This window comes from Macrosteles quadrilineatus, unplaced genomic scaffold (assembly GCF_028750875.1).
Source record: "Macrosteles quadrilineatus isolate MER2022 unplaced genomic scaffold, UCM_ALF_1.0 Scaffold_389__1_contigs__length_80638, whole genome shotgun sequence".
NCBI classification, from domain to species: domain Eukaryota; kingdom Metazoa; phylum Arthropoda; class Insecta; order Hemiptera; family Cicadellidae; genus Macrosteles; species Macrosteles quadrilineatus.
In genome coordinates this window covers 27,932-40,926 of record NW_026542982.1, presented here as the reverse complement: position 1 = coordinate 40,926, position 12,995 = coordinate 27,932, and the positions used below count along the sequence as shown (strand labels likewise).

The window sequence follows — 12,995 nt, the reverse complement described above, 5'->3', positions numbered from 1 at the left end:
TGCAAATAATAATGTTCTCCCACTCAGATGAAGGTCGTTGATCATTATAGTAAAAAGGAGAGGGCCGAGGACAGATCCCTGTGGCACGCCGTGTGAGAGATGGCCTATGCTGGAAAGGGCTCCTCGCAGAGATACAACTTGCTTACGGTCCCTCAGATAGTTTGAGAGGCTCTTGAGAACAACACCGCCAACGCCATACTTTCCCAGTTTTAGCAGGAGGATATCATGAGGTACTACATCAAAAGCCTTGCTTAGGTCGCAGAGGCTAAGCTGCACGGACTCATTTTGCTCAAATGCTTCAGAGATGGTGTTGACTAGGCTCAGCAAGGCGGTGGTGGTAGAGCGGCCTTTTCTGAATCCATGTTGGGCATCTATAAACAGGCTATTGTCTTCAAAAAACGACATGAGTTGGTTCTTCATTATCGTTTCGAGTATCTTTGAAAACACAGGTAGAATGGAAATAGGCCTGAAATTAGACAAAGTGGAAACATCACCCTTCTTATGGACGGGTACGGTTCTAGCCATTTTCAATAAATCTGGGAATGAGCCTTTACTGAGACATAGATTGACTAACCAAGTGAGGGGTACAACTAAAGAATCGATAAGAGCCTTTAGGGCCATGCAGGACACTCCGTAAATATCTTGGCTTCTAGAATTTTTGAAGTTCTTAACTATTGATATGATATCATGAGTACTCACCAATTTCCAAGTTGTTAGTGTGAGTGCTGGTTGAATGTCATTAATCGAGGCCAGAGGGTCCGTCTGTAAAACAGGCAGGTTAGAGACAATGACCTGAACACTACTTAAAAAGAAGTTGTTAAAATCATCAGGTGATGCTTCAGTATTTAGAATAGACCTCTGAGTACGATGCTTATTTACAAGATTCCAAGCAGCTTTACAAGGATTTGGAGACTGCATGATTGTCCTAGCATTACAGGCTCTCTTGGCCTGAGTGACCGCAAATCTGTATTTTCTCTTTACCCTAGTGTAGAGGTTCCTAAAAGTAGCAATAAGTTCAGGCGAGTTAGCAGCCTTGTAGTGATCATGGAGAGTTTGCAGAAAGGATCGCATTTTGGCAAGTTCAGGAGTATACCAAGTCTTACTTACCCTACAAGGAGCTTTACTTTTAGGCCTACCATCAACTACTTTTTTGGGTTTTATAATCTTAACAGGAAAAACTGAGTCAAATTTGTTGGTAAACAAGTCATGGAAAGTAGAAAAAGCAATTTCTGGGTCAGGTTGTTGCAGGAGTAAATCCCAATTTACCGCTCGTAGAGCATTACTAAGCAGAGGGAAATCATTTTCATTAATCACTCTCTTTAGAATCTGATGACTAAAGCTACTGGAAGACAGTGGATTTCTTACCAGATCAGAAGAAACACTTAGTATAATAATTCCGAGGTAATCAGTAAATATAAAACCATCACTTCTTTGTTTGAAGTTCATTGTTGGTGATGGTGAGTTAATGTTGTTCAAAGGTTTATTGCGGACATTTTCCATCACGATTGTAAAAAACAATACACAACGTTTCGGGATCTGGAATCTGATCCCGTCCTCAGGTGAAAAAACTTAACTAACACATTACAACTAACAATACACAAACGCCCAACCTAAGTTGGAATACACTACAGAAGGTAGCAGTCAAAAATATGCACTGTATAGCAGTCAAGTCATGATACAACATGCAAATAATAACCAATCACAAAACACTATAATCTATAAAAGATGTAACGTATAAAGCTCACACAATGGAATAGCACCGTTCGCAATGACTCCACCAATGAGACTGATGCAACATGGCCGACCAATCGGAAACACGGAGACAACAGAAATGGCTTCCGGTCCCTGGAAAAGTAAAACCAACAAAAAAGGCAGAGCGATGTACGATGCCGCAAGATGGGTGTTAATTCTGTTTATTCCTACCACGAGTTTTACTACGAGTTAACATAACGTGCGAATTTTGAGGAGAACTCGTTATTTCCCTATTTATTGAACAATTAAGTTCCCTATCCTTTAGTTCCTTGTTCAAAATGGGTAGCCAAAGTGGCCTGATTTCAACCGATGACTGACTGATTGGTTGGTCTGCTAATTTAATGTATGAGGCTTCAATGAGTTTACGTTTGAAAAAATGAGGTTCCTTATGGACAATTTTTGCCTCTTCAAAATTCATACGATGATTTTCGGACCAGCAATGATGAGCGATCTTAGATTTTTCCACTAAACCTTTTTTAGTGTTTTCTCTGTGTTCTTTGATTCTAACGTTCAACGGTCTTTTTGTCTCGCCATAGTATGGCCTGGAACAATCATTGCAATTTATTCTGTAAACACAGTTTTTAGTATCCTGAGTGTCATTTTTGGGTTTTGTTTTGACGAGACTCTGCCTAAGTGTATTTTGTGTCCTAAACGCTGTTTGCACATTAAATTTCCTAGCAACCCTTCTGATTTTTTCTGACAGACCTGACACATACGGGATTGACATGTGGACGAGCTTTTCCTTGCGATTTTGTAAAGGTTCACGCGTAGCCCTATCTTTCCTGCATTTGCTTATAATGGATCGAGGGTATCCGTTACTAGCCAAATCCTGTTCTACTTTCTTTATTTCATCCTTTAACTCATCCTGATTGGAGCAAATGCTCTTAGCCCTGTCAAACAGAGAGTAAGCAACCCCCTCCTTGACAGAAATTTGTTGGTTTGATTGAAAGTTTAAATACTGCCCTGTGTGTGTCTTCTTTCTATAAACAGATGTTCTAAGACTGTTCAAATGCTTTTCTACGCACACATCCAAAAAGGGGAGTTTGTTTTGCGATTCCACCTCCATGGTTAGTTTTATGGAAGATGAAACGCTATTAAGGTGCTCTAAAAACTCATTCAATTTATCATCTCCGTGAGGGAAAACCACGAAAGTGTCATCGACATATCTCCACCATATCTTCGGTTTTAGCCGAGCTGAAGCCAAAGCTTTTTGCTCAAACTCCTCCATAAAGATGTTGGCAAAGATAGGTGACAAAGGTGACCCCATGGCCATACCCTCATCTTGACGGTATAATTTACCCTCTAATTGGAAATAGTTACACTGAGTACACAAGTCCAAAAGTTCCATTATGACGTTAACAGGGAGTTTAGTTCTGTTTGCTAAAGTATCGTCGTTTGTGAGACGAGTCTCGATTATTTTTAGGGTTTCCGAAACGGGGACATTCGTAAACAGACTTTCAACATCGAAGCTGACCAACTTGTCAGTATCAGCCAGTACGATAGATTTAGACTTTTCTACAAAATCTTTAGAGTTTTTGATAAACGAATCAGTGTTTCCTACTAAAGGCTTTAAAATGTCCAGAAGGACTTTAGACAATTCCCTACAAGCAGAATCACGGGAGCTAACTATCGGTCTCAGTGGAACGTTAGGTTTATGGATCTTAGGTAACCCGTACATGTGTGGAATTTTGGAATGGTGTGGTGTTAACCGAGTCCTTTGTTTGTCACTAAAAAACTTTTTGTGTTTTCTTAGAGTAGTAGCGATTTTACGCTCGAAAGTTTCTGTGGGGTCTTTTTTCAATTGGGTGTATTTACCAGATTGCAAAGTTTCTAACATTTTTTCTTCGTATGTCACAGTATCAAGAACTACCGTGGCATTCCCTTTATCCGCGGGCAAAATCTTTACAGTACCGTCTTTCCCAAGGACTGATACTGCTTTGGTTTCCTCTTTACTAAGATTAGGTTTAGGAGTGGGAATTTTCTTTAGTAAAATACTAGCTTCACAACGGAACTGATCCCCCTGAGACTCAGGTAACTGAGAAACAGCAGACTCAATCCCTGTCACAAAATCCAGCGTTTTAATTGATTTAGGCACAACGGAAAAATTTAGCCCTCTGCTCAAAACAGAAATCTCAACGGGGTTTAGAACTTTAGAAGACAGATTCACAACTTGGTTTTTTGCATCATCACACTGTGGAATTTGAGTATTCCATTTAAATGGAATACTCAAATTCCACAGTGTGATGATGCAAAAAACCAAGTTGTGAATCTGTCTTTTAAATGGAATACTCAAATTCCACAGTGTGATGATGCAAAAAACCAAGTTGTGAATCTGTCTTCTAAAGTTCTAAACCCCGTTGAGATTTCTGTTTTGAGCAGAGGGCTAAATTTTTCCGTTGTGCCTAAATCAATTAAAACGCTGGATTTTGTGACAGGGATTGAGTCTGCTGTTTCTCAGTTACCTGAGTCTCAGGGGGATCAGTTCCGTTGTGAAGCTAGTATTTTACTAAAGAAAATTCCCACTCCTAAACCTAATCTTAGTAAAGAGGAAACCAAAGCAGTATCAGTCCTTGGGAAAGACGGTACTGTAAAGATTTTGCCCGCGGATAAAGGGAATGCCACGGTAGTTCTTGATACTGTGACATACGAAGAAAAAATGTTAGAAACTTTGCAATCTGGTAAATACACCCAATTGAAAAAAGACCCCACAGAAACTTTCGAGCGTAAAATCGCTACTACTCTAAGAAAACACAAAAAGTTTTTTAGTGACAAACAAAGGACTCGGTTAACACCACACCATTCCAAAATTCCACACATGTACGGGTTACCTAAGATCCATAAACCTAACGTTCCACTGAGACCGATAGTTAGCTCCCGTGATTCTGCTTGTAGGGAATTGTCTAAAGTCCTTCTGGACATTTTAAAGCCTTTAGTAGGAAACACTGATTCGTTTATCAAAAACTCTAAAGATTTTGTAGAAAAGTCTAAATCTATCGTACTGGCTGATACTGACAAGTTGGTCAGCTTCGATGTTGAAAGTCTGTTTACGAATGTCCCCGTTTCGGAAACCCTAAAAATAATCGAGACTCGTCTCACAAACGACGATACTTTAGCAAACAGAACTAAACTCCCTGTTAACGTCATAATGGAACTTTTGGACTTGTGTACTCAGTGTAACTATTTCCAATTAGAGGGTAAATTATACCGTCAAGATGAGGGTATGGCCATGGGGTCACCTTTGTCACCTATCTTTGCCAACATCTTTATGGAGGAGTTTGAGCAAAAAGCTTTGGCTTCAGCTCGGCTAAAACCGAAGATATGGTGGAGATATGTCGATGACACTTTCGTGGTTTTCCCTCATGGAGATGATAAATTGAATGAGTTTTTAGAGCACCTTAATAGCGTTTCATCTTCCATAAAACTAACCATGGAGGTGGAATCGCAAAACAAACTCCCCTTTTTGGATGTGTGCGTAGAAAAGCATTTGAACAGTCTTAGAACATCTGTTTATAGAAAGAAGACACACACAGGGCAGTATTTAAACTTTCAATCAAACCAACAAATTTCTGTCAAGGAGGGGGTTGCTTACTCTCTGTTTGACAGGGCTAAGAGCATTTGCTCCAATCAGGATGAGTTAAAGGATGAAATAAAGAAAGTAGAACAGGATTTGGCTAGTAACGGATACCCTCGATCCATTATAAGCAAATGCAGGAAAGATAGGGCTACGCGTGAACCTTTACAAAATCGCAAGGAAAAGCTCGTCCACATGTCAATCCCGTATGTGTCAGGTCTGTCAGAAAAAATCAGAAGGGTTGCTAGGAAATTTAATGTGCAAACAGCGTTTAGGACACAAAATACACTTAGGCAGAGTCTCGTCAAAACAAAACCCAAAAATGACACTCAGGATACTAAAAACTGTGTTTACAGAATAAATTGCAATGATTGTTCCAGGCCATACTATGGCGAGACAAAAAGACCGTTGAACGTTAGAATCAAAGAACACAGAGAAAACACTAAAAAAGGTTTAGTGGAAAAATCTAAGATCGCTCATCATTGCTGGTCCGAAAATCATCGTATGAATTTTGAAGAGGCAAAAATTGTCCATAAGGAACCTCATTTTTTCAAACGTAAACTCATTGAAGCCTCATACATTAAATTAGCAGACCAACCAATCAGTCAGTCATCGGTTGAAATCAGGCCACTTTGGCTACCCATTTTGAACAAGGAACTAAAGGATAGGGAACTTAATTGTTCAATAAATAGGGAAATAACGAGTTCTCCTCAAAATTCGCACGTTATGTTAACTAGTAGTAAAACTCGTGGTAGGAATAAACAGAATTAACACCCATCTTGCGGCATCGTACATCGCTCTGCCTTTTTTGTTGGTTTTACTTTTCCAGGGACCGGAAGCCATTTCTGTTGTCTCCGTGTTTCCGATTGGTCGGCCATGTTGCATCAGTCTCATTGGTGGAGTCATTGCGAACGGTGCTATTAGTGTTCCATTGTGTGAGCTTTATACGTTACATCTTTTATAGATTATAGTGTTTTGTGATTGGTTATTATTTGCATGTTGTATCATGACTTGACTGCTATACAGTGCATATTTTTGACTGCTACCTTCTGTAGTGTATTCCAACTTAGGTTGGGCGTTTGTGTATTGTTAGTTGTAATGTGTTAGTTAAGTTTTTTCACCTGAGGACGGGATCAGATTCCAGATCCCGAAACGTTGTGTATTGTTTTTTACAATCGTGATGGAAAATGTCCGCAATAAACCTTTGAACAACAAACCATCACTATTATGATTTTATGAAATGTGGCACAAATAAGGTCAAATTTTGTAAAATAAGCTCTCACCTAGCAATGTACTAATGGGAGAGATACTTGCTCAAGGAAACTATTTTTATGGTATTTTTGAAACTATTTTTATGGTATTTTTGAAACTATTTTTATGGTACCTATTTTTTAAAGTGATCGAGCAAAAGTCTGCCGCCAAGTTGCCAAACTTACATACATTACATCGTTTTTCTTGGCGGAAAAAGTAATGATTTATTATCTTTTTTGGATTGCTGACTTGGCGGGGAAAGTGTTACCACTTAGTGGTTTTTTGTTAGATTTTATTTATTTTTGTAGAAAATCAACAGTTAAAATAAAAATCCTCTTTTCTCTGATATATAGACCACGGCACAACTACATCTCATTTAATTTCAATAATATTGTTTGTGTACAACTAAATTCTACATTTTTGGTCTTATCTGCTTTAAACCGATTAAACACTTTTTGACACACGTGCCAAAATTACTATTTAACAAACCCCCTGGGCTTAAACTCAGTTTCAAATTTCATCAATGATCATCTTGAACAACATAAAATGCGTTGGTGTTACATAAGTGTTCTGATAATTAAACACCTGATATCTAAAGACTAGTGTAAATTGAGCCTTTATTAGAGAAGTAAAACTGTAATCAAACAGATTAGGTTTGTTAGAAATAGCATAAGACAAAACAAATATTGAAAAACTCATTTATCCTAAATTTACATATCACTTTTTAATTGCTTGTTTAACATTTCCCGATTGTTTTATTTGTTTTAGTGTATCAACATAAAACAAACCTTAGTACTAGTACTAAGTTTCAAGTTCCTAGGTTTCATATGTTTTGATAAGTAGTATTAAACTGTTGAAATGACGAGCTGCTGTACCAGTGTACTATCGGAACACTGCATTTTTCAATGGAAAGTATCGGGGAATATCACTGCTCTAAGTAATTTTATATAGTAAGTAGTTCAAATCATTCGGTATACCTGAAAAAATACTTTATAAAAGTTTTAAAATAATTTTTCAGCTGTTCCTATGAATTTCTCTAACATTAAATTGATTGAGATTTAATCGCAGCTGGTCCTTCTTTTGTTTTGATTTTAATCCCATGTTGTTTAAATAGGCCAAAATCGTACTCTGAGGGCTTGCCAAGGGTTTATGGGTCAACTCACCGACTTGAGACCCTCAAAAGGCACATCTACACGTTAAGGGCTTTCAAACAACATAAAAAACATTAAAATTGAGCCAGTGGTTTGGTCTGTAGGTCCGTCAACATTCAAGGAGAAGGAGAACACGGAAAATTTGCGAATTTTCAAACTAGTTTTTCTTGGCTCAAACACAACCGTTTTTTAAATTCTTTTTTTTATTTTGTTGAGAATGAGTGCCCCTATCCAGTAGATGAATAATTATTAGCTTTTGTTTCTTCAGAGCTATGGACGAGTAAAAAAGCCACTTTGTCACGTCATGTATATATACACTGCAGCAGCTGTGTACCGCTGGGGGACTTGGCGGGGCGGAACGCTGCCGCGTTCCTTAATATATGAATCAGGGTGTCTAGTCTATTTCCATTTAAAAATTCAAGACTTATTCCAGACTTTTCAAGACTAATTCATTTTCCTTTTATTATAAAACCACGTTTAATTGCTTCGAAGCCAAGAAGTAAGTGCCTTCAGACAGACGGTTGATTTATTTTATTATCTAGAAGGTTGTTTTATTTTAGTTTGTCTTATTCTTCTCTTTATTATTGCAAGCCCCGTACAAGAGGATTCCTTTAGTTTATTCATCGAAGATCATCGTTTAGTCGGCCGGAGGATAGGCCACGGATATTTAATTTATTTTCTTGATTTTACTTATTAATTGCATTTGTCAGTGCGACGGTGTGCTGACTCGGAGTGCGAAGCCTAATAGCTATTGTGTGATAAGGCTATCGTCGATATTGGGCGCGTCGAGGTGCTGACCTTCTTCATGAGTGCTAGTAGGTTGTCACCCGGTCACCCTAACACCTCCATTGGAGAGACGAAGGTAGAGAGACATCACGATAGGCGAGCGAACCCTGGACGTCTCGAGCTGTCCGAGCGAACGGAGGTAAGTTTAGGATAGGTAAAGCTAACCCGAACAAAACACCTCACAGCACTGGTATAGTGTTGGAAATTGAGTTATTTTTTTATATAGTACAAATTCAATATTAATCAACACCAAATATAATATTTTTCAAAATAAACTTATCACACACTTTTTAAAAAAAGGTTCTATATTTCAGCATTAGCCTTCTTCAGGAACAAACAAACAATAACAAATAGAAGTGTTTACCACTCTAAGTCTGATGCGTCTTTTGCCAATTTTCTTATTCCTTTTAACGAATAACATTGTTGAAAATTTTGAGAATGCTCTCTCGCATGAATAGCCACAGGTTTTTGTTTATCAGGATGGTTTACATCATATCTGTGGCCATTCATACGAACTCTAAGAGCATTTGTGGTTTTGCCAATGTAGTCTTTAGGACAATGTTTGCATGAAATTTGGTAAATTACATTAGTAGACTCACAGGTGATGTTACTATTTATGTTATAACATCTTTTAGTATGCCTGCTTGTGAAAGTTTTTGATGGGATGATTAATTTGCAAGTGGCACATCGTGGTTTGTTGCATTGTGTGTTTTTTTTTTTAAACATTTTTTTTTTTAAAGTGTGTGATAAGTTTATTTTGGAAAATGATTTAGCCGTTTGGCAATATTATGAAGAAACAAATATAATATTTGTTAGTCTTTGTTTTTATGAACAGATGTTTTATGTTTTAATTTATTTAAACAATTAAGAGTTGTTGTAAGAATTTAAAGTGATCAAGAATATAACAATTCTGTTATAGAGAAATGTTTTAAATATTTGTTATTTATCAGCATTAAATCAGTTCTTTATTATATAATATTTGTAAAAGTTCTTTATTTTACACGAGTTCTAACATAGTGGCGATCGTGACAGGACATTTATAGTTAAAATTCAGATTAGGACTAAAGCTTATATTTGACTTACAATGGATAAGCTGAAGTCATTAAAGACTGAAAGGACTCAACTAAGAAGAACTTTTACAAAGTGCAGAAATGAAATGGACAAATTACTGAATGAAGATAGTAAAGATGAAGTAATAATTAAAAGTAATTTAAACAAGCTGCAAGATAAAGCGGATAGGCTTTTTAATGAAGACATCAAGGAAGCCTTGTTTGAAGATCCTGCAACAAAAGAAGAGGACTTAGAAGATGAGTTTGATACTGCAGAATCTTAAAGACACATGTTATCTTCAATGAGAGCTAAGTATGACAATTTCATTATTCAGGTTGGCCTAAGCCAACAGTCAAGAAGTGAAGTCGGGGATACCGTTCACAGACTTAAATTAGCATCTAAGAAGGGCTTAAGTCTACCTAAATTACAATTAAACCAGTTTGATGGAGATGTAAAAAATTGGATAGGGTTTTGGGGACAGTTTAAAAAGGTCCACGAGGATCCTGATCTAGAACCTGAGGATAAGTTCCAATACCTCATCCAATCCTTAAAACCAGGATCGTCCCCTAGGGAATTAGTAGAAAGTTTTCCACCATCGGGAACTAATTATGTAAAGACCCTAGAACAAATTAAAAGCATGATTTGGTAGGAATGACTTTTTAATACTACCTTAGGTTCATTTGGTGGGAAGACTACAAGACTAGAAAATTGAAAACTTTTAGACATTGCAGAGTTGTCTTTGGAATTACCTCCAGTCCCTTTCTGTTAGGAACCACACTAAATCAACATTTGGATGACACACCACTTCATCTACAAGAGACAGCTGCGAAACTGAAAGATGCCTTTTATGTTGATAATTGTATTGTTAGTGTTGACTCGGCAGTAGAACTAAAAAAGTTTGTAAATGAATCCATGGAACTAATGAAGCTAGGAAAGTTTGAATTAAAAGAATGGGCTAGCAACCATTCAGATGTCAGTAACCTTAAAAATGAATTTTCAACAGAAAATATCGTACCATTACTGGGCATGTTGTGGGACAGAGAAAAGGATGAGATTTTTTGTGACATACGATCCATTTTTATGCCAAACAAGAAGGTAACCAAACGAGATCTACTCTCAGTAGCCCAGCGAATTTTAGATGTGGTAGGTTTCACTTCTCCTGTGTCTTTATTACTTAAGTTACTCTTGCAGGAGACATGGCTGAAAAAACTGGCATGGGATGAAGAACTTCCAAATGAAATATCATGCCAATTTTCAAAGTGGGTTGAAAATATTCATTGGTTGGAAAGCTGTAGAATACCAAGAAGAATATTTCTGATAGGGAGTCAGTCCGTAAACGAGACTAGTTTTCACATATTTTGCGATGCTAGTAAACTAGCTTATGCAGCTTGTCTTTTTATCAGAACCAAGACTCAAAACAAGGTGGCTGTGCAGCTTATTTATGCAAAATCTAGGATTGCCCCGAAGAATGCAACAATACCAAGATTGGAGCTGTTGGCCGCACTTATGGGAGCTCGGACCTACACACATGTTCAAAAGGCGTTGAAGATGTCATGTAAAACATATTTTTGGACAGACTCATCAATCGTATTGACATGGATCAAAGAGAAGGAAGATTGGGGGACTTTTGTTGGGAACAGATGCAAGGAAATAGGTAACACTACTTCTAAAGATGATTGGCACCACATTTCAGGAAATCTTAACCCTGCTGATTTGCCCTCAAGAGGTTGCGGAGCTAAGACACTTTATGAATCTCATTGGTGGGAAGGACCGTTTTGGCTTAAAAAAGATGAGTCTCATTGGCCAGTGTCCAGTCTTACGCTACCAGATTCAGAAGCATATAATGAACGGAAAAAGAAGATAGTATCAGCAGTAACTACAGAAAAAAGTATTGACTTCTCAATGTCATTACTATACTTTTCAAGCTATCTAAAACTGTTAAGAATGGTAGCATGGATTTTATTATTTATTAGGAACTCAAGCCACAATCAAGAATCAAAAAGTGAGACTTTAAATAGTGAAGAGATCCAAATGGCTGAAGATAAAGTTATTTTATGTATCCAAAAGAACTCGTTTGGAGAAAAGTCAAAATTCCAGAAAAACTTGCCAGTTTTCTACGATGACAAGGGTCTGTTAAGAGTGAAGATCAGGCTAGTTCTGAATGACGACAGTGAAGATTTCAAATTGCCGATTCTTTTACCTTCAAGTCATCCTATCGTCACACGTCTCATTATGGAACTTCATGTTGCTAATCAACACGCTGGACTTAAATCAATGTTAATTATAGTCAGAGAAAGGTTTTGGATTTTAAAGGGTATAAAAACCATTCGCAATGTTTTATCTCACTGTGCCAAATGCAAGAGATTCAAGTCTAAAGCAGGAGAAGCACCAGTTGCTCCACTTCCCTTAGAACGGATCACGGAATGCAACGCTTTCCAGTCTAGAGGCATTGATATGGCAGGACCACTGTACCTAAGAAACGGGGAAAGAGCATGGGTGGTTTTATTCACATGTGCCGTGTACAGAGCTGTGCACTTAGAGCTGGTACAGTCTCTTTCAACGGAATCCTTCATATCTGCTTTACGACGGTTTATATCCAGAAGAAGACGGATTTCACTAATTTACACAGACAATGGGACCAATTTTGTCTGTACAAATAATATCCTTAAGCGGTTGGATTGGAAAACCATTTCTCGGAAATTCGAGATCCATCAAATAACCTGGAAATTCAATCCTCCAAGTGCCCCATGGTGGGAAGGTATGTGGGAACGACTTGTGAGAATGGTCAAGGAACTGGTGAGGAGAAATCTAAGATTGGCAAAAGTAGATTATGAAGACTGAATGACTCTTCTATGTGACTTGGAATCTACCATCAACTCAAGGCCTTTGACCTATATGAGCGATGACTATGACACTCTACAGCCTCTCACAACTTCAGTATTTCTACAACCAATTGTTAAGAGTGACATTCATGATTTGGACATTGTCGACTCAACCACTCTAAACAAGCGAGTGAGGTATCTTCAAAGCTTAAGACAAAATTTGAGATCAAGATTTAAGAAAGAATACCTTGCGATGTTAGTACATAGGTCAAAAGAAAACAGTGGTAAAGGAAGCAGAACAATAAGTACCGGTGATATTGTACTAATAGGTGACGATAATATCAAAAGAATAAATTGGCCACTGGCACTAGTGTTGGAGACAATACGAGGAAAGGATGGAGTCTGCAGAGTAGCCAAGTTAAAAACAGCAAAAGGAGAACTAACAAGACCCATCCAGAGACTTTACCCCATAGAAATAAATTCAAAAGACATGTCAAGGAAACAGGATGTACATATTGAAACAGAAGATAATTCATCAACACCTACAGAACCAAGAAGAGGGAGAAAGATAAAAATCCCGAGGAAAATGGACTTGTAAACCAAAATAAACAT

The 12,995-nt window shown here is 37.7% G+C and overlaps 3 protein-coding genes across 3 annotated transcripts; 2 read left to right on the top strand and 1 right to left on the bottom strand.

Moving 5' to 3' along the window:
• Nucleotides 1-739: 739 nt before the first annotated feature.
• LOC128982491 (uncharacterized) lies at nucleotides 740-4,569 on the bottom strand. Its single transcript, XM_054401452.1, has 3 exons — nucleotides 4,527-4,569; nucleotides 2,458-3,810; nucleotides 740-762 (listed from the first exon to the last, which is right to left on the bottom strand). The coding sequence occupies exons 1-3, from the start codon at nucleotides 4,567-4,569 to the stop codon at nucleotides 740-742; spliced, it is 1,419 nt and encodes a 472-aa protein (XP_054257427.1).
• LOC128982489 (uncharacterized) lies at nucleotides 4,568-9,844 on the top strand. The gene is made up of 3 exons (XM_054401451.1): nucleotides 4,568-5,563; nucleotides 8,489-8,650; nucleotides 9,605-9,844. The coding sequence occupies exons 1-3, from the start codon at nucleotides 4,568-4,570 to the stop codon at nucleotides 9,842-9,844; spliced, it is 1,398 nt and encodes a 465-aa protein (XP_054257426.1).
• Nucleotides 9,845-11,592: 1,748 nt separating this feature from the next.
• On the top strand, nucleotides 11,593-12,402 carry LOC128982488 (uncharacterized). The gene has a single exon (XM_054401450.1). It carries the CDS (start codon nucleotides 11,593-11,595, stop codon nucleotides 12,400-12,402), a length of 810 nt encoding a protein of 269 aa, XP_054257425.1.
• The last annotated feature ends 593 nt before the right edge of the window (nucleotides 12,403-12,995 follow it).